General features: G+C 43.5%; 1 protein-coding gene and 1 long non-coding RNA gene across 20 annotated transcripts in view; one reads left to right on the plus strand and one right to left on the minus strand.

The window, feature by feature from the left end:
- The window catches only part of LOC146544328 (uncharacterized), a 36,106-nt gene extending 29,804 nt beyond the window's left edge, over window positions 1-6,302 (minus strand). Inside the window, exon 1 of the long non-coding RNA XR_014883679.1 lies at window positions 6,025-6,302. This is a non-coding gene — a long non-coding RNA (uncharacterized LOC146544328). The remainder of the gene's footprint in view (window positions 1-6,024) is intronic.
- NRXN3 (neurexin 3) overlaps window positions 1-25,742 on the plus strand; it is a 947,214-nt gene that overhangs the window by 593,968 nt on the left and 327,504 nt on the right. Inside the window, exon 1 of one of the 19 annotated variants that reach the window (XM_010711786.4) lies at window positions 6,269-6,703. The exons of 17 other annotated variants lie outside the window; for them this stretch is intronic. In XM_010711786.4, coding sequence (XP_010710088.1) covers window positions 6,460-6,703 — 244 coding nt within the window. In that variant the 5' untranslated portion in view covers window positions 6,269-6,459. Of the gene's footprint in view, window positions 1-6,268; window positions 6,704-25,742 lie in introns of those variants that run through there. One more of the 19 variants, XM_010711787.4, reaches the window with a different exon arrangement.

The raw sequence follows: 25,742 nt of genomic DNA on the forward strand, positions 1-25,742 counted from the left end.
TTAGCTCCATCTATTTCTTCTCTCTTTCTAATTCAGCCTTTGAGGTACCATTTAGGTTTCAGAATTCAGAGCTCTTCAGAAATAATTTCCTAGTGCTTTTCTTCCACACTAAAAATTCATAAATGTTAATTTTGCAATGTTAATATTTAGTGCTGCCATGGAAGGTGCTGGACCAGCAGCCCTTGGACACCTAGATCTAGACCTAAAGAATAGTGGAGCCAAGACAGCAGTAGGTTACATGTCCTCCCTTGAGCTCTGCTTATGTATCTGACCTCTTGCTGCTTGGAGGATCAATAGCAGGGTTATCCCAGGCAAGGCTCACACCTAGGCTAATAACAGGCAGTTCGCCTTACTTGCCAACACTAATTCCAGGTGTAGGGAGAGTAAGGTACATCTATACTTTCGTTTCCACAGACACAGTAACTACTTGCATCCATAATATCTGTTGCTAGGAGTTATGCTAGAGATGAATTTGGTTCAGTATAAAACCTGGCTAACTGCAGAGTTGTCTGTGAGAGGGCTGTTATGAATGATGGATGTGTAGTTCTCAGCACATGCTACAGGTCACTGCTATTTTATTATGGTATCTACAGTGAAACATAGGTAGCAGTGGTACTTAGGTGTGACCTCTGTGACAGAAGCTTCAGGAAATGAAATCCATCAGGCTACTTTTTTACAGTGGTAGTTGAATTGCTATCAAAGGTGGAGCAGTGGGCAACCCTGATTTCTTCAAACTCGTACATTCTTTGAAGTTCTTTAGCCTTTCTGAGCTTGTAAAACCATTGATAGAAAGGCACATTGCTTTAACTGGTACAAGAAATAAAAGTACCTTCTGTTTCTCTGCATGAGGAGATTTGAGAGCTGCCACTGAGCTTAGTCTGTACTAAAAGTGAAAGGGGTAGATGCTCTTCAGAAAGCTCTACAGCCATGTCAAAGTGGTTTCCTCATGTGAGATGAGTGTGTTCAGCACACTACTGCCAGAGCATAGCGTGTTTAGCCCACTGCAATAGAACAACCCACGTGCAGATTTTAAAGCCTTTGTGAGACAAAGGGGGACATGCTGGATACTTGAAAGAAGAGCTCCTTACGATTGCTGAAGTAAACCAAATCTGGATATCCTTCATATCACACAAAGCATGTTCGTAGTTACTGATCTTGCTGAAGGTCTGGAGTATAAGAAGAATTTTATCCTAATCTATAGCAACATTAGGAAAGGGGAGGCTTGCTGGGACCATGTGCAGATGTCCGTGGGGCATACTTGGAGAAGACAGAAAGGAGATGTACAAGCTTGGGGCTAAAACCAGTTGCTATAAGCACTCCTGTGTAAAGTCACTATTGCAATACCTAAACCTTTCTACTCTTTTAGGTTTACAGACAAGCATATTGGAACCAAAAAAGAACTGCCTGCTTATAAAGTTAGCCCAACATATTTTGGCTCTTGCCTCTCCAGCAAGTCTGTAAGCTGTCCAGGGAAGGGACTTTCTGCTTCTACAGTTTACATAGTGCTGAATACACTGAATTGTCCTTTGTACATCAATCTATTAAACTGGGCCAATTCTAACCTGTTATTGTCAGTTTGCATTAGCAAATTCCAACATTACCTCTTTCCAAATTACAATTGATTAATGCTTATGAAAATGAGATGTTCTTCCCACATTTGTTCTTACTTGTTTCCACCAACACAGGGCAGTTGATGCAAAATGTCAGAAAAGGTCTGAACTTTTCAAGGTTTCTGGCCCTTAGACTGGACTCTTGGCAGAAGTGAATTTGTGTCCCTCAGATTGTCAGAGCCTCCCAGTGGTTACTATTGCTTTGGGCTAACTTCCTGCTAGCCCAAGCTCACGGGTTGCAATTAGTTAGCATTTCTCTTCTCCCAAACGAATGTCAAGCATCTGATTGCCCTTCGCTGGTGTCAGTCTACTGGCTCTGTTGAATTTACTCACCCTGACATAAATGAGAGAAGAACTAGGCTCCAAAGCTGCTGTATTAGTTGCTCATGGCAAACCATGGTCCCTGGGGGCTGAGCTGGAAAGGGAATTAGACCTGTCCTGTGTCACTAGTAACAGAGGCTTATGTCTCAGCTTTTGTAGGTAACTTGACTTAACTGCATGCCGAAGGAAAACACGGAAGCCCTGAAAGCAGATTGCTCTTTTTTTTTTTTTCCTTTGTTCAGAAATACAGCATAACAGTGTGAGCTGGGAAGACTACTGCTAATTGGTTATGTGCAGAAAAAGCACAACACAGTAGTGCTGTGCCCATGGTCTTCAGCCCTGTCCTGGAGCACCTCCCCTGGCTGAGCAGGTGCTGGCAGTTCCTTGGTGTTGCCAGGTCTCCCCTGCCAGAGGCAGCTCTTGTCGGCAGAGGCACTGGGTCTGCTCCAGCACAGCTCGTCCTGCCTGCAGTGCCAAGAAGTACTTGGTCTGTGGTCACTGCTGTCCTCAGCAGTATTTAAAGTAGTTTTGTAAAGACAATGGTGCCTGCGTTCCAGTCCTAAGCTTTCTACACAAGCAATCCCCTCCGGTTTATTTTATTTAAGCTTCTATTTTAGAATTGTAAGCAGAACCTGTTCTCACCCTCCATCTTGTTCTTGGAAAAAGTACATTAAAAAAAAAAAAAAAAGTGACTATTTTGAACCTTGAAAAAAACCAGTCTGAGTCACAGAAAAGCTTTGGGTCACAGCCTGTTCCTGCTGACCTTACTTTCTTAACCTCATGATGTAGCCTTGCACCAGCTGATGTTGTCCCTCATTAGCCTCTATGGGGTGGAGCTAGCACTGCCATCTCCCTGGCAGGCACCTCGTATTGCCAAAAACTAATGGAGATTCCCTTTTGGATCTGATTTTAGAGTAGAGCTGGCTGCTTTTTCAGTTCTCAGTGCAGCAAAATAAATAACAAAGATTTAATATGAAATATAATATATAGAATCAGACTTGCTGACACGAATAAAGTAGAGTACAAAGTTTTCCAGAGCTTGAAGCCAACTGGGTCTCCTTCTGGGATTCTAAAACCTAGAAACATTTGGTTTATTGTTTCTCATCTCTCAGAAATATGTTGTCCCTCTGCTCTTGTAGTAAAAGAAAAAACTGTATAAGAAATAAAACTACTTATCTCATGTCTGTGGGGAGCAACTTAGGATGGGAACCAGCATCCTTGAAAGCACCCATCTCAATTCTGAAGGTACCATTACACTTAAAAAGAGGCTATGCTTACCCAGATGAATGTAACTAGCGGGGAAGTAACTATGACTCTTTTGAAGTAAATCTATTGGGAATAATGTTGCTGAAATTTCACTTCTGGCTCTAAACTTCCCCTCACCTCCCAAGGGGTGAACCTGAGTTGAAATCTCCCCTCTTCGCATAGTGGTGCTGCTAAATGAATGCGTCACCTGTGAATTACAGGGCAGTAAATATATCCAGAGGCACCTCATAAAGCAAGGCAGAGTGAAGTTCCGGTGCTTTATGGTGTCACCAGAACTCCGTGATGTATTTATAACCAGCTTCACAGTTTTTCCTTTTTATTTTTTTATTTTTATGTTGTACAGATTGGCTCTCTTGGCCTTTCTCCTTTTTGTCTAGGGCAATTTACCCAGTGGCTTGTAGGAAAGGAAGATCAGTAGGCAGAACTCACACAGGATGGCTCCCCAGCAAAGAGACAGCACAAGCAGCTCTGCTTTTCCTGTTCAGGGACCAGCAGGCACTTTATGGCTTAGGCCAGGCAGTCTGAAATGATGTTCATTTTTCGTACGTCCCCTGCAGGTAAACTGATGTCTTGGTATTAAAGTTGGTGGCATAGTGGGTGACACTGGTACTATGGTATCTGGGAAAAGGTGAGCGAAGCGAGCAGAGGAAAGGAGCAGTGATTTGGGCTGGAGGTTTGTGATGTATTGTGCATTGAGGGCTTTGCCCTCTCACAGCAGGCCAGGAGGTGGCAAACCTGACGAGGACCTCAAGCAAGTATAGAAGAGGATGTGATCTGCTGGACACTTAAATGGCACCTGAGAGCCCTAGGGATGCTGCTGTCACTTAGCTGACAGAGAATGACCTTCTCCTATGTTTTTCTCTTCTAGCAAAAAGTGAAGGTCAGCAGCCTTTCAGGGCACGTTCTGACTTGGGAGAGGAGGTGAGAGATAAAGTGCAACAGTACAGTTAGAAGCAGGGGGAGGCTTCCTCTCCAAGCAATGATGCTTTGGGATATCCTGCCACATGCAAGGCAACGACTCCAGGGTCCTCAGCAAAGCTCAAGGACAGAAACACTTGCGTCCAGATGAAGCTGCCCCATTCCCTGCGCTGTGCTGCTGCAGGGCTCTGTAGGTCTTCCACCCTGACCAGTGGGACATGCATCCCAGTGAGATGTGCTGTTCAGAATGGAGGATCCTGGGGCCTGTTATGTTCAGTTCCCATGTCTATCAGGAACTCACTGGCTTAACGCCTCTGAGCCTCTGCTTTCTTATCTGCGGAACAATAAAGTAATACCTAAAGCTGTTGGATGACCTCATTAATAAAAGATTTTAAAGCACTCTCAGATTCTTGGTGGCAGATGTTGGATAAATTTGAAAGTCATATTCTTGCTTTCTGGCTTTAGTACCTGCAGTCATTGATTAAGCCCAGCAAAACACTGAAATATTTCTGACTGATCAAGCCACTGATTTAGATCACTTAAACTAAAAGTCTCTAGAAAATAAGCTGTGAGTGTATCAAGGTCAGTGGGAAATTCCAGATGCAGAACTCGGGCTGGCAGCATAACATGCTGCATCAACAGGACATGAGAGAATGGCCTTAAGTCACACTAGGAGAGATTGAGGCTGTACATTAGGAAATTTTTCATTTCCTAATTTCAGAAAGAGTGGGGAATACATTGGAACAGGCTGCCTAGAGAGGTGGTGGAGTCACAGTCCCTGGAGGTGTTCAAGAACTGTACACGGAGGGATGTGGTTTAACAGACATGTTGGGGATGGGTTGGTGGTTGGACTAGATAGGTGATCTTAGAGATCTTTTCCAACCTTTATGATTCTACGAATAGCAATCAATGGCACGAACCTGGAATTTGTTTTACAGAAGTACTCATCCTATGAGTCAGGCAGGTTTCTGAAGCATGTGTGCACACCCCCAGACGTGGATCTAGAGGGGGAGGCAGGGAACCTGGCAGCCAGGAGCTGTTCCTTCGTCTGGGGTGGTGATCGATAGTGGGGGCAGAGCAGGATGGGCTGCTGCCTTTCCCAGCGCTTCGCACCTGCTCCGGAAGTCCCTCTGCTGCTGGTGCCCGGCTTTCCCACCGGGGCTGGAGATTTTGCCATTCACATTGATAGGCACTTCATTACGCAGAGGTGCCTCTCCGTGTATTTATTTATTTATGGGCTGCAAATTCTGGCTGCAGCTCTCGCTCTCAAATGCATGGCTGCGGACTCAAGGTGTTGTTGAAGGAGCATTTAAAAGTGAAAAGCGTGACACGAGGGAAGCGCTAAGTTCCGGTGGTCGCAACGGGACCTTGGCACTAACCGGGCGGGGTAGGGGCCGGTGCCGGCCGCATGTGCACGGCTCGGGAGCATGAATGACGGGGGCGGGGCCTCCCGACGGCCCCGCCCCCTCCCGGAACGAGCCAGTCCCTCTGCGGAGTGCTGCCGCCGTCCTCATTGGCTGGCCGCGGCCGGTATATTTGCATACGGCTGGCCCATTCGCGGAGCTGCTTCCCCGGCCGCCCCGGCTGCGTTTCACCTGCGCCGCCGAGTTGCCCGCACTTGGCGCGCCGGCCGCCAGCAGCCCGCCCACGCGCCGGTCACGGCAGCCCGGCCCCGCTCCGCGCCCGCCTGGAGCCTTGGTGCTGCCCTCCCCGGCTTCTCAGGGTTAATCGGCTTCAGCCGTCGGTCGCCTGGATTCGGTGGAAGGAGGATAACGAGCCAGATCTCTGTGTGTGTGTGTGTATGTGCGCGCGCGTGGCTAGCAACTCTGCATTGCAACATTGCTAGTGGAGAAGCAACTGAAACCCCCTGGAATCGGGATTAAAAAAAAAAAAAAAATCAGAAATTTACCTGGGGTCTCTGGCTTTTTCTTCTTTCTTCGTTTGCAGTCGCCCCTCAGCTCAGTGAGGGGTTCCAGGCAGGGAAAGTCCCCGCGGACCTGCAGGAAGCGCCCAGCGAGATCCCCCGGACCCGCTGCCATGTGCCGCGCTCCTGCGCTCCCCCGGAGTCTCGGAACGGCCGCGGGGCTCCCGGCACTGTAGAGCCAGCCTGGAAGCGGCGCATCCTGTTCTGCTGTGTGCTCCTACCTCCCCCTCCCTCCCCTCCCGCACACGCTCTCTCGCAGACACACGCTGTCTCTCTGCCTCTTGAGCACACACGCACGCCCCAGAGCCTCGGAAGCGGCTCTCCTCTCTGCTAGCATGGGTCCCTTGGCATCATGAACCTTATCCTCTCTCCCTGGCTGGAATTCAGACTGCCCGGCTATAGGCGCCCCGTGCCTTGACCATGCACCTGAGAACAAACCCCAGCATTTGCCCGGGACGCCGCCCCGCCTGGACCCTGTGGATGTGCTCCCTCTTTTGGGGATGTATCGTCAGCTCTGTGTGGAGTTCCTCTAACGTGGCTTCTTCTGCCTCCTCTTCCTCGTCTGTATCTCAGGCTCAGTACGAGCATCACTTCCACGGCAGCAAGCACCACTCTGTGCCTATCTCTATCTACCGCTCCCCTGTCTCCCTCCGAGGAGGACACGGTGGGTTCTCGCTCTCTTTCTTTCCTTCTTTCTTTCTCTCTAACGTTTTTGCAGAGCAGCAGAAGAGTCCGGGGAGCACCCTGTGGATGGTGGCTGTGACTCCGGAGGAAGCTCCCCCGGCCCCGTTAACCCTCTAGGCGCTAGGGTCGGGCCGCTTGCCGATCCAACTTCCCGGGAGGGCGGGGGCCGGGCCGGGAGGCAGCACCCATCCCGCTGGGGCTGGGGATCTCCTGGGTGCCGGCAGTTCCCCGGCTCTGTGCTCGCGGCTCTTCGTTCCTGACCGTCCCCGTGTATCCGCTGCGGGCCAGCCGGGAACCGGGGATGATGCGATGCACTGCCTTCAGTCTGCCTCCCCGAAGTTGCGGGGTGACTTGGGGAGGGCAGAGAGAGAGGCGACGTCTCTTTACCCTTGCACCGTGCTCTCCACTTGGAGCCCGGCAGCGGATTCCCGGGAAACCCGCGGCAGGAAATTCCGGAGCGAGCTTTAGTTCCGACAGCGAGGGAGAAGGAAAGGGGGATCTGGGAGATGCCGTGGGAGGGGGACCTGCCAAAGTCCTGCCTCTGGAATGCTGAGCAATGTAGGACCTGCGCTGCCTTTGCCCGAGCCTGTCTGCCCTAGGAGAAGCTGGCCTGGGCCCGCCGACCCGGGGCCCGCTTCTGTGTCCCCCTTCTCCCTCTTGTCTCCCCTCCTGCTCCTTCTGACAGGTTAACCATTAGCACAAGGCCTGTGCCGTCCCTGTGGTACAGGTCAGGGGCAGGTCTGGCTCAAGTGTGAACCTGCAGTAGCTCTGCTTGGCCGCCTCTGAGTGTAAAGGTAGCGATAGACTGGAAAGGGGGCTGAAGCCTGCCATCGTCCCGGCACTGAGCTGCTTCTACCTCCCAGCCTGCTTTTCCTGTAGGTATTGCTGCTGAGAGTCCTTTGGGGCTGGGGCAGGCTGAGTCCTCACTTGGTCACAATAGGGGCTGTCTCATGGTCCTTGGGTATTGCTGCAACCGGCAGGGCTAGTGCTGCTAATGATTAATAACTGCTAACTTAGCTTCGCATGGGTGGTATTTGACAGATGGTCTTACTGTTTGGCATAACACTACTTCCCTTCCCTTGATGGGGCCTGAATGTTTTGCTTGCTTTTTGGTTGAAGGTAAACATTGGAAGCAGGAAATAGACATGCTGATAGGATGCTGCCGTGTCTGCCTGCAGGGTGGCCACACATGTCCACCCTGACCAGCAGCATGCCAGTCCTGAACCCTTGGTTCTGCTGTGTAGGGCTGTCCCGCAATGCCCCAGGCTCCCACTCCCATGCTGCCAGGCACCTGCAGCCTGTCCTGCAGTGCTCTCTGCTCCCTGCACCCTCCGGCAGCTCTGCAGAGTGCCTCCTGTTGTTGTAGACTCACTCTGCTGGTGTTCACTTCTGACTTCCTGGCTCCTTTCCTGAGCCCACATACTCCCCAGCACACCTCAGCTCTTTCCTGGAAAGGCCATCGTGTTCTGTGCCATCTAACCCTTTCCTGCTGCTCTTCTGGTCATCTCAGGTCTTGGCTGCAATGCTCCTGATTTCACTGTCTCCAATAACCCTGATCCAGCCCTGCTGGCACACCCTTCCCAGCACCTACTGCAGACATGCCATGCGGCATTCCCACCTGCTGTCCTGGTGCTCTCTTGTGCCTGTGCCTCTCCCACCAGAGCATCTTCTCTCTCCTTCCTGACACCAGTTCTTCTGATGCTGACCCTGTGTGGGTGCTTTTTTAGCTGAGTGCTCTATGATGAAAGGGAATGGTGAAGGTTGGTGCATAGGTCACTTGTGAGGAGAGGAGGGAAGGATGTTTCAAAATGTGATAGTGGCAAGCCCTGACATAAACGGCAGGTGATGGTTTGCGGGAGAGTCCATCGCCTTTTTCCTGGTCAAGAAATGATAGTTCTTTTCTCCTTGATGACTTTTCTGTCTGCCCTGAAAACCCAGTAAAGTCTCATTTAAGAGCCCTGTGCAAAAGCTGTTATCAACTTCAGCAAGAGACAGGCATTTTTCTGTGTCCTCATTGCAGTAAGGAATTGAGGGAAATGGAGAGCTTTGGAGCTCAGGCCAGCACATAAGCCAGCAGGAGAGGTTTTTTTCCTTTCCTAATCATGCCATGTAGCAGAATGGCATGGAAGCTGCCTTTGGCCACGAGTAAGGGGAAGAGAGAGAGAGGAAAAAAAAAGACCACATAGACAGCTGGTCCTGTAAACACACGCGTGTTTTATTTGTGTGTTCCTTTTCTCTGTTGCATGACAGAGGCCCTTTGGAATTTGGATTTGTGACAGTACTGAGGACTCAGAACCCTGCGAGGCTGTACGGTTTCTGTGCTTATTGGGTTTTGTTTCTTTTTCTTTGCTGGAGGGAAATAAAGCATTCAGGTTAAGTCCTGCCCTACCAGGTGGCCCCGTACTCACTGACTTCAGAGGGAGTGGGTTCAGGCCCCCCACCACCCACTGTACTGCCTTCCAGCTCTGCAGTATGACTACTGGTACTCAGTGCTGTATTGCGTTGTGCTCTTTTTCCAACACATCTCAGTAGATCTCTGTCTGTTTAAAGCGATGTATCAGTGTCCAGAGTAGTGGAAAAGTAAATATCTCCCCAGCAATGAACAGTTGTTTTGAGTCTGTTTGAAATCAGCAGAAAACCTCATGGCTTAGCTTGAACAGGAGCGGGCACAGACCTGCAGTTATTGCAGTGCTGGCATTAGGAGAATTAATTCAGCAACCACTGGGGTGCTGCTTGCTGATAGTTGAGCTGCAACTTGCAAACATTTGGACAGCTGTAACTCACTGCCAGCAGGTAGCAAATCCACACAGGCAGAGCTGCTCTGTGGGTCAGAAGGAATGAATTTTCTGTGAGAAGGCTTTCCCAGACTGACAGAATCTTACTCCCCAGAGAGAATGAAGGGAAAGCCATAACTCCTCTTTTTTTTTTTTTTTTTCCTGAAGCACTTTTCGGGGCAGAGGGATGAATGCAGCCTAGCCATGGAACAAACTTTGGAGTGTGTTTATTGCAAGTCCCCATGTGCTGTATCCTCCTTTCCCCTTTGGCTGTGCAGCACCCTGCTGGGTCAGCTGCTATATCAGAGCCTGCAGCAGTGGCTTCACAGCCCCTCTTTCCACATCCTCATCGCCTCAGCTGCTGAATAATGCATGCCTTTGGGTTGACAGATAAAATAAAGAGATTTGTGCATGTTTTGTCTTAGAGATGAATTAATTAATTTGATTTCTTCTTTCCTCCTCCAGCTATATTTTCTGGCCCTCCTCAGTGGGCAGGGGTGCAGGGGTGCATAGAGGTGAGGCGCAGCGTGATGCCTGCTGCAGCCTGCCCCAGCCTCTACAGTACAGCTGTGCGAGGGCAGCTGTGGGAGAAATAGGGGATGTTGGGAGCATTTCTCTTTTGCTTTTTGCAGAGCTGAGGCTTGCTTGGGTGGTTGAACGAGTCCCAGCAAAAAGTGAAAGGTTGTGATGAGGACTGGTAGTGAGCAGTCACCATATCTTGTAGGTGTAACTGGCAGGCCTTTGTCAGTTCTCACAAGTCCTCTCACTTATATCAAGCGTTTCTGTCTCTTATGTCATTTTTAAAATTAGCACATGAGAACAAACACTTGGACAAATCAAGGAGGGTTTCCATGAAATAGGGAGATATTCTGCAAACCAGCGTTAAAGCCACACATAAGCCTGTGCACTCTCTTTACAATACATATATGCTACTCCTTTCTGCTCCTGTAAAATGACCTATTCCTGAAGCATCTTTGTTACTCCAATCCTGCCTCTATTGTACAATGGAAAACTAATTCCCCATCCCCAGCACTGCCCGTTCCCAGGTGCCAAGCAGGACCTTCCATGTTCACCAATCATCAGGAGATTACTTTGAGCAATGGCTCTAGCTTTTACAAAAGGAAAGAAATCATCCTATACAGAACAGCCAGTGATCCAATAAAATTAACTTCATTCAGAGCTTGAATTAGGGTTGCAGTTCAGTTCTGCAGAAGTGAAATGCCAGAAGCCTGCTCTCTGTAGCCAGTCCATAACAGCAGTGAAGCCTGCATTTTTGTGAAGACAAGTGATTCTGTATCCTAGGTATTCAGTTTCCCTTCCTCAGAACCATTAACAATGACTAATATTTTTAAAGAAAGGTAAGGTCTCTAAATTGTCTCAAGCTGACTGCTCAGAAATGTAAGCATCCAAACTCACTGTCCCTTGTATCTTGACGAACTGACCACAGTTCATCTTCGCTTCCCAGGAGCTTTTCTGGGAAAGCACAGGATTTGATAGTTACACAGTTATGCAAAGGCTGCTTCCTCAGAATGAGTTTTCTATTTGACTGATGATTTGCATGAAACAAATGGGGTACCTTGGCTTCTCAGTCTGCTGTCTCACAGAGTGCTCTGTATTAGCTGTTCCCAACCTGGAACAGCTTGTGGTGTTCTGTACAACTGGAGCTTAAATCTGTTCACCTGTACTCGATCCTGTGACGTTCCAGTGATCTTATGAGCTCTGGGACAAGAGAAGCCTAACCCTTCTGCTGAACCCTGTCACACTGACTTAATATGGGTTTCTGTGCCCTTTGAAACATAGCTCAGACTGGTGCTACTGAAAGTGATGTTTCTTGGGAAATGTTCAGAGAACCTTTCTGATACATACTTAGTGCTTACTCAGTACCTCGTGGTACCTTTTGCATAAGTGGGAATTTAATCCTGAGTCAGATCAAGATTTTCTTCTTCCTATTTTTTTTTGTGTTTTTTTTTTTCCTTTTTTTCTTTCTTTTTTCTTTCTTTCTTTCCTTTTTTTTTTTTTTTTCCCCCCAATTTAGACTGAAGTGAGAATCCTTCTTCACTTTATTTCTGCCTTTGGATAATGCAGCCCTGACTTGTCAAGCAAATGTCATATTCTACTGCAGAGGTGACTGTGTTTCAAAGACAGATGAAGGATCCTGCTGTATACTTTATATGGGCATTGAAGTTGTAAAGAATACTGGGATATGTGACTCAAACTACACAGTCAGTACTCTGCAGGATGAGAACGGTACTTTTTATGGTATTCTTGCATTTGAAAAGAGAAGACAATTTTCTTAAAGATACTGGCCAGTTTTTCTTCTTCTTTTTTTTTTTTTTTTTTTTTTTTCTCTCTCTTCTTTTGTTGTAGCATTAAAATACCTGCTTGAAAAATGTGATGGTCACTAGGTTACTGTACACTGTGCTCTTGGAAGGCTCACATTCCTGACACAAGTCTTACCAGAAGCAGGAAAAAGCACCTGGGTAACATAAGGCATGAATCTCGAAGAGGATGGAATAGTCTCCAGCTGGAGGTGAGAAATTTGGCAGTTTGTCACACAGGAGGTAACTGCTCAAAGGACTGGACTTTGTAAGTGCAAGAAACTTCAGTTTTGTCTGGGAGGTGCAGTGGATGACTGCCCTTGTGTTTTCTGTTTCTGTATGCTGTGACTTTAGACTGGCTCCTTGTGCAACTGCTCAGGATGACAGCCTTGTGCAGCTTGGCAGATAGTTTTTGGTTTTGTATTTCTGTTGTTCTGGTGGGCTTTGGTCTTTGTGAAAGGTCACTTGCTCTAAAGAGAAAAAGGAGTTTTTCCTGTGTTCTGTGTAACCTGAATACATGAAACTGCACGCTGCTGACCGGTGGCTCAGGCTTGGTGTGTGACTTTGGTGAAACACTGCCTTTCTCTGTGGCTTGTTTTCTTCATCCATGGCAGGACTGGTTTTCCCCTAGATGAGGTGAGCAGTGCCAGTGTGCTTTGAGATCCCTGGCAGTGAGCTGCAGAAGCATATGAAATCTTAATATTTCTCTTGTGCTTTAGATATTAAAGCAACTTATAAGAGCAGCCTGCATTGTTCTCTGCTTGAAGGACAGACAAGACACTCACGTGCTCTGGACATTGGGCCCGGCACCATCTTCCCCCTTGGCTCACAGCCCATCTGGGCTCCAGCACCAGTTGCTGCTGTTGGTGCTTCTGAAGAAGTCAGCTGCTGGAGCCAGGGGCAGCAATCTGCCACGGCTTCCTCGCCATCACCAATTACTTCTCTTGCGCTCTCTTTGCATGCGTTTGTGTTGTTTTTGCGTATTAAAACATAACTGCGTATACCCCTGAGTGACTTTCCCCCAAACTATGAATTTAAAGTACTTCCGACACTGTCTTTTAGAATTTGAATATAATTATATGCTTTCGGTGTAAATTGTGGTTTTTGCTACATAAGAAACTAATGGAAATGATCTGCCTGTTCCTGTAGTTTACAGATTATACGCTTTAGATCTGGGGATGTATATTTAGGCTGCTTTTCTGTATGGTATATTAAAATGAAAATGAAGTTGGTGTGAGATACAGTGGTTGCTAAGCACAAATAGCAGGCTGATAAAGGATATTACTAAATGGAGCCAGTGCTAAGGTTTACTTTATCATCTTCTTACTTTTGCACCTTTCATCTCTTTGCATTCTTGATGATGGAGAGGAGGAGGGGAGAAAGTATTTCACAGACTATAGCAGTCCATGTGTTGCGGAAGCTCAAGGGACAAAGTGAATGAATCAGAAAGACATAAGATGCTGCTAAAAAAAGACCCTCTGCTTATTCTGCAAATACCACATGGTAAAGAATCAGTGAAGACTTTGTTATCTGGAAAGCTTAGGAGAAGAGTACCACCAGGCTGCTTATCCCCAGGTCAGGGTCCATGTAACAGCTGTGGAGTGCATCAGACTCCGTTCTATCCTTGGAATCAGTTCTATGGATTTAGAACAGATACAGTGTATCCTCATCCAGCAGAAATGATTGGAAGAGGAGAGGAGATGAAGTTTGCTTTTATTGTCTAACAGTTTGATCTTTGACATCATGCTGGATGACAGCAATCAATTGCTGGGACCTGTTTGGCGAACCCTTTCGTTCCCTGCTCCCCTACTGCTCTGCTCGGTGAGTGTTTTCCTGACTCTCAGTGTCGGCTGGATCCTGCAACTATAGCAGCCTTCTGCTCCCATTCCATCTGCTTTGCTTAATGACCCCAGCCAGTGGAGACGGTGCAGCGATGCGATGTCTGGAAATGTTTCTATTTAGCTGGTGCTGCAGGTTTGCTGTTTCAGTACCAGATGTTTCGGTGCAAAAATGCACTCCCCCGTTGGTGAAGCTTCCAGCCATACTATGAGGGCAAAGCAGCAGAGCATAGAAATTTACTGAATAGCGTTGGGAAGGCTGTTATGGGTTGGTCAAGGGAGAGAACACAGCAGACAACAAGCACACTGGTCATTGAAAGTGTTTCTCCTTAGCTACAGAGCATTCTTAAAGTTTATAGGGAAGCCAGAAGCACCAGTATTTTATTAATATAAAAAAAAAAAAATCAGCAGTGCTCATTTTGCCATTCATGAACACTGTCTTAAGCATGTAATTGTGCTAGCAGATATTCCAAGATGGTTTGAGATCTGCCTGCCTTCTGCAGGGCAATAGAACACATTTGACTAAAATAAGATTTGGCACGAAATTGTTGAAGAAACACGTGTTTGGAAAGAAAGAGAGGAAGAGAGGAAGGGAGGAAGGGAGGGAGGAAGGAAAGAAGGGAAGGGAGGGAGGGAGGGAGGGAGGGAGGAAGGAAGGAAGGAAGGAAGGAAGGAAGGAAGGAAGGAAGGAAGGAAGGAAGGAAGGAAGGAAGGAAGGAAAAAGGTTGAGTAATTTTGATCCTGTTAATCCACTTTCAGGCTACATAGAGAATTAGTTCTGTCAAGGGCTCCACCTGACTGTCTGCACTGGGAAGGTTTTGTCTGTGTGACTGAACACTCAGAAATCCACTTATTTGTTGGAGTAAAACATCTCAGTTACTTGTACTCCATCTTTTCTAACTTCCTGGAGTTATGATGATCATCTGAGAAAATTTCACTCCCAAAACTTTTGAAGCTGCCATGAACTCATAAATATTGGCACATTTTCTGACTTAAAAATGCTGTGGATCTTTTAATACCTGGTGAGGTGAAAGTGGAGGCAGGTGTGTTCTTGTTTTACTTACTTCTATTACATTTTCCCCACATTCATATTATTCTGCTGATAATTATGATGTCCTAGGATTTCACAGAGGAATTTGTGGACTAACAACTACTGAGTGCAGTGTTAAGAAATGCTGGTGGCCTGGACAGGACATAGAGAAATCTTAAATTTATATGGCTTATATCTAGAGTCATCTGTCTCCTTAACCTCTCCATAGGACTGCATAACCTGCTGCTTTCTCAGTGTTATCTGTTTTTTTTTTTTTTTTTTTTTTTTTTCAGTTAAATAATGAATGCCAAAGATATTCCAAGTTTCCCTGATGTCTCTCCCCTGTCTGCAGTCCAACATATTTCTATCAGTGTAGGTTTGCAAGATACTGATGGCTTTGAATGCCTTTTCACTTTTTATTATCTCACCACAGTCTGCTCTCCTTCCTGTGCCCTCATGCATTCAGAGGCAGTTCATTAGAGGCAAGGAAAAGGCAAAGAAATTAATTTTCCTTGAGAAATATATTCAGCACCTAACAAGGGCTTAAAGAAGAGAAACAGCAAACATTTTTTACTATTCATTTTTAATTTATTATTTTTTTTTGCTATGTTCATGTTCAGAGAAAAGAAATGTCTGTGCCCTGCAGGCATCCCTTTACTTGGCGATTTTCTGACACATGGCAATGTGAGCATGCCACGCTTGCAGGAGCTTGGAACAAAGTAAGGTGGTGGGAGTGTTTGTCCTTCAGAACGAGTAGATGTTTACAGGCTTAGGAAAAAAAGGATATGTCATGTAAGTAAAGATCCAGGTGGCAAATCCTGCCCAGATGAATGCTAGTGTATATTTAAGCTTATTTCATTTCAGACAATTGTTGTCCCAGGCAGGTTATTTTATACTTAGCAAGTCATAGTCTCAGGCTACTTTTCCTGTCCAGTCATTAGGCAAAAATACACTGGCAAAATGAGCGGCGTCCTCTACTGGACTGATTAATACTTGATAGCTGGTTTACAAAAATGGTGAAATCATGAGCTCTTTTGGATTCCTTGGGGAGAACTGCTGTTTGCCATTGATGTCACTGAAGACAAATCTCATTTTGTGACAGAGAGTGCTGAAAAGGTTTTTCCTGGGCAGCAGCAGTGGGCAGAACTCCCAGAAGTTTTCTCCAGCTCTGCTGTTGCCTATCTCAGCATACTGGATGGTGAATTTCCGAGCTGTATCATACATTTCAGAGTGTTCCAGTTTCCTTCTGCCGTAGTGCAGAAATGTGATGTGATCCTGACATAACTTATCTGAAAGGAAAAGCACTGTATTTTTATTGTTCTCTCCCAACAGACAGGAAGGGGATTTTCAAACTTCAGCCAGACTATTTTGTACTTTGAATCTTGGAAACATCAGAATGTTACAGCTGTGTCTTTCCCTGAAGTGCTAGGAATTCATCCCTTGGCACCCTAAGAAGGATAAGTATCTTCTCATGTAGGCAGTTCTACAAAGAATTATTAATCCTCACCCCAAGAGTAGAGTGTCAGAAATATGGGAAATGCCTGGACTGCATGGTTGGATGCGGTGTTGTTTTTTTTTCAGTTATTTCTTCCTGGGATCATGTGATCCTCAGCTGTTAGTGATGATTTCATTTACCAATTCCAGAACTTAAGGGAATTTTTGGAGAGACACATAGAGCTGCTCACATCATTCCAGCCTCTATTTTCAGTGTTCCCTAGTCTCTCTCCTCCTTCTGTCACAGGTTAGGTCATCTCTGCAACTGTTCAATTTGTTCATTTTATCAAAAATTGTGAACTAAATTATCCAGGTGATTTCAGTTGGCAAAGGAAAGAACAGGGCAGGGAAAGAAGAGGAGGAGGGTGGAAATTAAGGTGAAGTGTAAAGCAGTCAAGGGTACAATTCCCATTCTTTCTTTTTCTTTAATCAGGAGTAAAAGAGTCAAGGATTATCAGAAGAACCACTAAAAATCCAAGTAGTTCTCAACAAAAGACACAGACAATTTGAAGTTGGAGGAAGAAATAGATTAAGGAAAGGAAATGAAAGAGGAGTTTAAGAGCTCAGCAGGATGATTGCTTTGTTGGTCTGAGCTGAAGATGTTTAGAGTGCTCTGCAGAAGTCTGTGGATCCTGCACCTCGATCTTTAGAGCCCTGATGGTCGCTATATGGTGGTCTTTTAGCCGTGTGATTTTTATTTTACTTTGGACCTAAACTTTACAGTATTGCATTAGTTTTATAAACTCAGCTTACTGTGATGGTTGAAACACTCACGTAGCTTATTAATTTATTTATTAACCATTATCTGGGTTCTTAGAAGTCTTACTGCCAATATCTAGAGCAAGATATTAATACATGTAATTTATTACCAACTGGTGTAAGGAATCAAAGTAATTTTGAAAGTGTTTTCTGTGGAGGGTGAAGAGGTGGCTTCTGCTGCTCTCAGACTGGGAAAAGCCACGCAGTACTTTACTTGTGTTACTGAGCAGGTCACTGGGCCCAGATGGGGACTGGGCTGCACTGCAGGGTGTAGTGGGGCCAGGCTGCATCTGCCCTGCCTATGCTCCAATGTTATGTATTAGGAGATAGAAGCAGTCCTCTTTAAGTGCTGTGTCTGGAGAGCAGACGTTTCTGTTGTAGCACCCCTGCATGTGTGCATAGGGATATCTGTAGTATTTTTCCTCAGGGAAGCTTGCTTCACTTCAGAAGCCATGTCTGGCATTTACATTTCTGTTGAGGTTTAGAATTATGTGTAATTCATGTCCATAGGGAAGCTGAGTATAAATTCAGGAAAAGGCTAGGGGCTGTATGTGTAGAATATTTCACCCTGAACAGTGAGTTTAGACAAAGCAGTTGCATCTGTAGAAGCAATTTGATTCTTCTAAATTGTTCCACAGTTCAAACAGCCACACAACGACAACACTTCTCTACAGCCTTTGCAGATTTCCTGTTGGATTCAAGGACACTTTCTAGACTACCTGCCTCAGTCTCTGGCCTTCATGTAGATGAACTGGAATAGGTTTGCAGAAGTCCTATCTAGTCAAGAACTTTAAAATATGGCAATGAAAATCATCACCTGCTGTGATATCACAATGCAAGATCATCATTTTATGGTACGGTGCTATTGGTTTCTATTGATACTTATTAAAAATATAATTATTAGCAATGTAAAATTAACTAGTTATCATTGCTTATAGGATCTTCGTATAAAAAAAGCACAGTGGATAGGTTTTGTAAAAGATGAGATTGCTGTTTTTCTGTGGTTCATCTGAGACACTGAGAGTGAGGAAGATGTTTCACTGAAGAAAGATCATAACTGTCACAGTCACTCCAAAAGAGTTTGTGGAAAGGTTTTAGGATCCTGCTGCACAGGTCTGGGCTATATAAATTCACAGACAAGACTGTAGCTGTAAGAAAATCATTTGGAGTCTTACAGTCTACAGTCTTGTGGGCTACAGTGCCGGAGTAGCAGAGATTCAGGAACTAAAAAAGATTTTTGGTTTAAATTACAGTTGAGTCATGCTCTCTGTTGGTAATCTCTGAGGACAAGACTTGGAAAATGTACAAGCAAATGTAGAAATTCTGATAAAGAAATCCTGCATTACAATTAGTGTAAGCAAGAGGCTAAACTGTCCCAGAATGCTGAGCTGCAGATAAACTCACAGTACAATCAATGATACGTCAGCACCAATTTTGGTTAGATGTTGATATGCAATTAGAAGAGACATACCAACCTGAAGGAAGAAATTAATCACACAAGATGATAAGAATTGCCATGTACATTAGTCCATCTGGTCTGGTATTCCGTCTCTGGCAGTGGCCAGTGCCAGATGCTACAGATGGATGCAAATAATCTCTTTGATGTGTTTAATTGTATATCCCAAGGGAGGGTTGTTTTTTTGTTTTTTTTTTTTCAGTTTGACCTCACAAATGATTATCATCCTACTCTGTAAAGAACGGAGAAGGAGACTTACTGCAATTTTATTCAGTTATAATAATTTCACTTGTCATTCTTATTAATAAGTCTATTTCTTATGAAGATTTTTCCTTAGCTATTTTATATCACTATCTCAAAACATAGCTACTTACAGCATCATAATACTGATAGAGGGCAAGCAACCAGTATTTTTTCTTATTCTAAGAAGAGAAAATGGGGCATAGAGGGATAAAGCAGTTTCCTGAATCAGAAACTGTTGCCACATTTAAACAACCTGAATTCTGCTGAAGTCCGTGGGTTACTGTTTTTATCACATGACTCCAGACCATCGAGGTTCCTAATCAGTAGTTTTCTGCAGTTAATAGAGTTTAGGATATCTGAATGTGGTTGTTCAGAGAATCACACTTGTCACTAGAATCTGCCACTGGTGCTGCCTGTCCACTACACTGTTCACATTACTTTTGCCCTGTGGTATGGCTATATTTTTATTTTGGATTTCCTTGCAAAAGAATGTCACAGGGAAAGGAGGCACATACGTATGTCATGCTACCAAGAAGTACTCACCATCGTCTGTGTACTTCTCAGTTAATCCACATGTATACTTCAACTCCAGTGTGTCTCAGTTGCTTGTCATTTATTTTGTGGGAGCAAAGCATATGTACTTTGGGTATTCCTGGAAGATCTTATTCACTGTGCATGCATTTTAGCACAAGCCTGTGCATGAGCAAAACTAGAATTGCGAAACATACGCACACAACCCTCCAGCTTCCTCAGCCAGAATTTCCAGGTAGAAGAATAAGATGTCTTCTGGGAAATCTGTGCACATGGCAGTCATACCTCTTTCTCTTCCTAATAGAAACTCACATCAGTGAGTTCAGAGGATTGGAAATACAATGTGTGTGCATGTGTTAGAGAGAGAATTTGCATTGCTCTGCAGAAAAGCTGGATTTGTGTGAACTTTTGTGTAATATAAACAACCTTAGTCTTGCTAAATGCTGCCAGAAATGTCTTCTCTTCTGCCTCTAAATTGTATAAAGTTAAGCCTGTTGTGTCCATTTTCAAACAACAGTTGCCATGTACTCACAATGTTTCTGTTGCAGTCTATGGTGCATAAAATTAAGTCCTTTCTATTCAGTGTTTTCTTCTAAACTAATGTAAACCTCCCAGAGAACTTCTTTCAGATAAGAATATCCCATAGGGACAGAGGTAGAGTGATCTAACCAATGAATATGAAAGTAACAACTTCTGAATCTGTCTCTTATTTTTACCCTAGCTTAACTAAAACAGAGCTCTACCTCTTCATTCTGTAAACTTGGAAGTAGTAATGAAATACTTGTATATTTTCTAGAGGTTTGGGAGGTATAACCAGCCTGATACCACTTTTGTCATTACAAGCCAGAATACATTTGGCACAAAAACAATCTGGTGTGCTCACACAGTGCTCACGGATGGCGAGAGGTACCCTTGTCAGCACAGTCTGTACCTGCATGGCCAAACAAGTAGCTGTGATCTGCAGATCTCAGATTCAACCTCAATTGTAGTAGTATGCGGAGCATTTGTGTAGATTTTGCCAGCCATGGATGAAAATATTGATCTCTCGTGTTTATCTAGCAATTGGCAGACTCAGCAGCAATAACTAACTAACTAACTAACTAACTAACTAAATAAATAAATAAATAAATAAATGAGCTGATGCTAGGGAACATCTTGCCTGGGCAGGAAGGACTTCCCTCAGTTGTTGTAATCTATGATGTAATTTGGGCATGGTATAGATGAAGGGCTATCTTCCTGTCTAGTGTATTCAGTATTTCTTTTTTTTTCACTCAATGAAATGTGTCAGATGTGTCCATAGAAGGGCATCAAAGATGGTGAAAGGTCTAGAGCGTAAGACATGAGGAGTGGCTGAGGTCATTTTATTGTCCAGCCCAGAAAAGAGGAAGTTGAATAGAGGCCTCATGGCAGCCTACAGCTACTCATGAGGGGAACGAAGGGGCAGCCCTGATCTCTGCTCTCTTTTGACAGCAAAAGACCCAAGTGAATGACATGGAGCTGCATCAGGGGAAGGTCAGGTTGGGTGTTTGGAAACTAGAGGGTGTTTGAGCATGGAACAGGCTCCCCAGGACAGTGGTCACAGCCCTGATGTACCAGAGTTCAACAAGAGTTTGGACAGTACTCTAAGAACTATGGTTTGAATTTTGGATGGTCCTGTGTGGAGCCAGAAGTTACTCTTAAGAATCTTTGTAGGTCTTTCCCCTAGAACATCGATGGGAATGTTCTGTGATTCTATGAAATGAGACTAACTCTGATAAGTTGAAAATGTTGCAAGTTCTGAGCTTGCTGTTCCAGGGAATTCAGAGAGAATTGGTCCAAGTATCTTCTTTCAACATCTATTCTCAAGAGATATAGGTAGTTTGTATCTTTATGTGAGACATCTGAGTATCTCACTGAAAATTACTGTAATACCACTCTTTCTCTATACAAAAATGCACCCATTGTATACATTTGCTCATGACTTAAAACCATGTGGAGGACCTTGAACAGAAAATGATGGGAAAAAATAAAATAATTTGAAGTTGTTTTTTCATAATTAATTCCTTCCCTAAAATGTCTGTAGCCCTCAATCTACCACCACAACAGTTTTACTGAATTAATTACCAGAAATAAACTTAATTCAGTGAAACAAAGGCACAGGCAGCCTGATTTGTGTAGCCACCACAGTATAACATCACAATAGAACCATTCAAAGCCTTGGATTTAACTCTTGTGGTCCACAATATGGTGTCTTTCATCCAGCACTGCAAAAAGCCTCATGGAATCTTAGCCAGTGAGTCCAGAAAGCTGTCCTGTACCATGGTAAGCTAGCACAAACCTTCAGTAAGTAGAACTATCCTGTTAACAGAGGAAAAACATTTTTCACAGATATCCACTCTATCAGCCCTGATCCTCAAGGGAGTCCCTTCAAAATAGTTTCAAAAGAAGATCCTAGAAACTAAGATTTGTAACTCTGTTAGACTAAAAGTCAAGGGCGCAGTATGGCAATACTGATTTATAGTATGTTACATTTCTTCTTATATTCTGTTGCCTGTGAATGCCTTTATGTCCTATAGATAATAACTAGTTCTCTCTCTCTCCCATTAAGGGAGAGATCATATTGTTTTCCTTTTGCTAGTATCACTCCACACTGATCTACAAGTAACAGTAACCTGTTCTCTCAAATTGACTAATTTCTTAACATAACCATGTGTTATGTTTAAAAACATAAACCTGCATGCAGCTTTAAGTATTGCTCTTTCAGATTTGTGTTTTGTTCTTCAATGCTAGTTGGACTTAAGACAAACTTTGTTTGATTTTCTTGATTGTAACAAATTCATTAGAAGAATTTCAGTCTTTGACATTTTTAAACTCCATTAACTATTTATTAATTAATCTTTATAAACAAAATTTTTTTAATGAAACTTGAGACTTTACTGTTAACAGCCTAAACTTTTTAGAAAAATGAATTTAGAAAAACTCCTATAAATAGCTGAGTTCTGATGAATTACCTTTCAGAGGAAAATTCTCAGTCAGCGCTAGTTGTAAAAAGATTTGGATACAAATGCAAACATAAACACACATCTATGCCATTAGAACCATTTTGAAAGCCTGGGTTACATGAGCATTAATTCACTTAGAAGGGTCCCAAAATAGTTGCTGTTATTTCTCCTTTACTTGATACAGTGTGGCTTGTGCAGCAAAAGAAATGAGAAATATTTGTGAATATTATCTGTAGATGACTGGGCTCCTGAAGCCAATAGTTTGAATCATTCTCAGGATTTTAGCCTTCAAACTAAACACATGTTGCAAAGTGACTCTGATGCTAGGATTTTAATTAAAGAAGAATTTTAATCGAAGAATTTTTGAAGTGAAAATGGTGTAAGTGGGATTCTGAGAGGATGCATTCAGAGGCTCTGCGGTGTCATGTATCAGTAACAAGTTCATGTTATTTTTTTAACTGTTACTATGAAACAAACCCAATCCTGTAGGTTTTTCCAGATGCTGATTGTGGACTTCTCCAAGAGTTGTTGATCCTGAGAGTGTTTCACTGTGTACTTCTACACTGATTCTGCACCAGGAAATCAAAGTCTATAAGCTGCTATTGGAGAAATCCTGAGTCGTGGCTCAATCCTACCTTCACTGCTTCATACTATACCATATTTCTCCAGTGAATAAACATAAGTAAATATAAAGTCCAAACAATTCACTGTTAAGGCAATATGTTGTTTAAGATAAACATTATAATAAGTTAATGCAGTGCTTTATTCAGGCAAATGTAATAGTAACATTTGCATAAATGAATAATCCTTAGATGTATTTACACATTACAATTTACCTAATCTTGATGTTTTAAAATTTCTCAGTGGCAGTTATAGATTATTTAACTTTGAGTGAATACGGACATGTGGTACATGACTTAGTCTTCATTTTGCAAGATTTCTGTCTATTTTTCTTACCAAACCATTTTTTTAACTAATGTCACACATAGCTGTGTGATGTGAATCTGGAAGATAGTGGAGTCTGAATCTGTTCTAGATATTCAATTTTCTGGCTTTGTAATCTAAGTTAAATGAGTTTCTTCCTCTCTACAGAAATTACAATAATGATCTAGATTTGTGAAGCCTTTTGAGATAAATAATACTTTTGACTATTCAGAAATCAAGTATTACTGTAAGTAAGTCTACACATAAGAAGAATGATGTTTGTCTTCAGATTTGAGAGCAGCCCTGAAAGCAAGACCCCCTATTTTATTATGTTGACCCACAACATCTGAGGCAAATATTGGTGTATGGCAGCAGAGGTTGAGTCTTCCAAAGAGTATTTTGTTATGTGTTGCTGCCATGTGACAAAAGGCAGAAGTGGGGCAGTCTGACAATGTGGTGTCTGACATAGGAGTGTGGATGAAGCAAAAGTGTGCCATTGAATTCCTCATGTGGGAATAATTGCACTCATTGACTTTCATTGATGCTTGCTGAATGTTTATGGAGAACAAACTGGATGTGAGTACAGTGAGGTGGTGGGGGGGTTGTTTCAACAATATCAACAGTGGGCCACCTCCACTGATACAGATTTTTATATGTATGGCATACAGGCTCTTGTCCATTGCTGGCAAAAATGCGTAGCTAATGGTAGCAACTGTTGAAAAATAGTCTTTTTCGGCTTTATTAAATAGTGCTGTTGTGCTCTCTGTATTTGTTGTAGTTTCCATGGAAATAAATAGGAGGCATTACATTCTGACTGACCTACATACATATTGCACATAGAATGGAGCCCTTGATTTTACCTTTAATTTACCTTTCCTCAAAAAGCTTATTCTGGAAACTTAATCCTCTGCATTGTGTGGCTATTGGACTAGGTATTTGAGGATATTTTTAAAGTGGACATTCATTAACATTATGATCTTATCCAGTACCATATTTAATCTATATCGAACTGCCTAGATGTTATTCATATTCTCCTACCACCAGCAAGTCAAGGTCTTGAGGAAATAGAGTTGATGCATTCTGCTTATCCCTGATAGTTCATCATCTGAGATAAAACAGGGTTGTCTTCAGACTGCAATCTCATCAGGCAGGCTCAGATAGCATCTCACTTGACTTTTTTTGCTTATTCCATTAACACTACTGTCCTAGAGATTTGGGTTGCTCAACTTTACCATGCTGGCAATAGCAAATAATTAACATGGAATAGAGCCATCACTGGCTCCATTAAACTTGACAACCTTTTTAGTTGTTGCACTGAGCCTCTATGAGGCTGTGCTCCCAGAGAGCATTTAAACAAGAGGGAGAGGAAGGATCACTGTGCAATGCCTTTTGTGACAGCTATGTACTACTACATTAAAATTGTAAAACATCTTATTTCATGTCTCAAGAAAGGTTTTATTTTCTCCCATTTAGTTGTTAATTTTCCGTACAGTTATTCACTAGCATTGGCATGTTGAAGGTAGAAAGCAGATAGGATCTCAGTTCTTGCTCCATACAGCTTAGAAAGCCCTGAAAAGAGACCCAAGCAGCTACCCACTGATGTGTGTGTGCAGCAGCAGTTCTTGTTTTTGTGTTGTCAGGACCATTAGCATTCTGAGTATCTTCTTGCAAAGCATACGTGAGTAAAGCTTAGGACTGCAAAGTGTCCGTAAGCTGTATAGTTCATGATTTGTACATAAAATTGTGGCACATAAATAGGTAGCTCTTGAGAAACATTGATTGGTAGGTTTGTAGGTAGGAAGGCTGGTGGGCTGGTAGTCTGTGAAAAATCTAGACTCTGTTGTGTCCATATTTGAAAGGGAATGAATGTGATCCTCAGTACTGTGCTTGTATTTGCAGAAAAAGAAGAAAAGGAGAGGGCACAGCAAGGAATGAGTTAACTTTCTGTAGCCTTTCTGGAAAATATTTTTCAACTTATCCTTTAAATATAGAGGTTTTGATGCTTTTGCTGTTGTGGTTCGGAATGGATGTTTTTCATGTTCTAAGGGTTTTTACTACAGTTATAACCATTTTGATAACAGTTCCAATAGTATTTTTGATAAAGGAATTAGCATTTAAGATGTTGCAAAAATGAAAAATGTTGAAAAGAAAAATATTGCAGTTTTTAAAAGACCATTTTTCAATTTATGAAGCCTTCAGTTTGAAGACATGAAAGCAACTATATTATCTAAGAAAATCTGCACCAGAATGCTGGCAAAGGAAGTAGGGGCTGGGAGGAGAGGAAGAGCAGCATTCTGCAGTTAGAGCACAGAATCACACAGAATCAGAGAATGTTAGGTGTTGGAAGGAGCCTTGAAGGATCGTCTTGTCCAATCCCCCTGCCAAAGCAGGAACACCTAGATAAGGTGTTTAAAATTAGCACGTTATGTTACTACCCCAAAATGCTGTTAGTTCAGATACAAAAGGAATGTACTGTTTTTGATCCTCATTATACTGACATAAATTTGAACTGGTCTGCTGCCTTTGATAAGGATCTTGCAGGTTAGTGTTGATATCAGTAATAACAGAATGTGGGCCCACATTCTACTTGTGAATAAAATCTTTGTAGGTAGATAAATTAGTTTTAGAAGTCTGCTTAGAGTGTTATTTTTATTTCTTCTTCTAGTGCAGC

This window comes from Meleagris gallopavo, chromosome 5, assembly GCF_905368555.1.
Source record: "Meleagris gallopavo chromosome 5, MGAL_WU_HG_1.1, whole genome shotgun sequence".
NCBI classification, from domain to species: domain Eukaryota; kingdom Metazoa; phylum Chordata; class Aves; order Galliformes; family Phasianidae; genus Meleagris; species Meleagris gallopavo.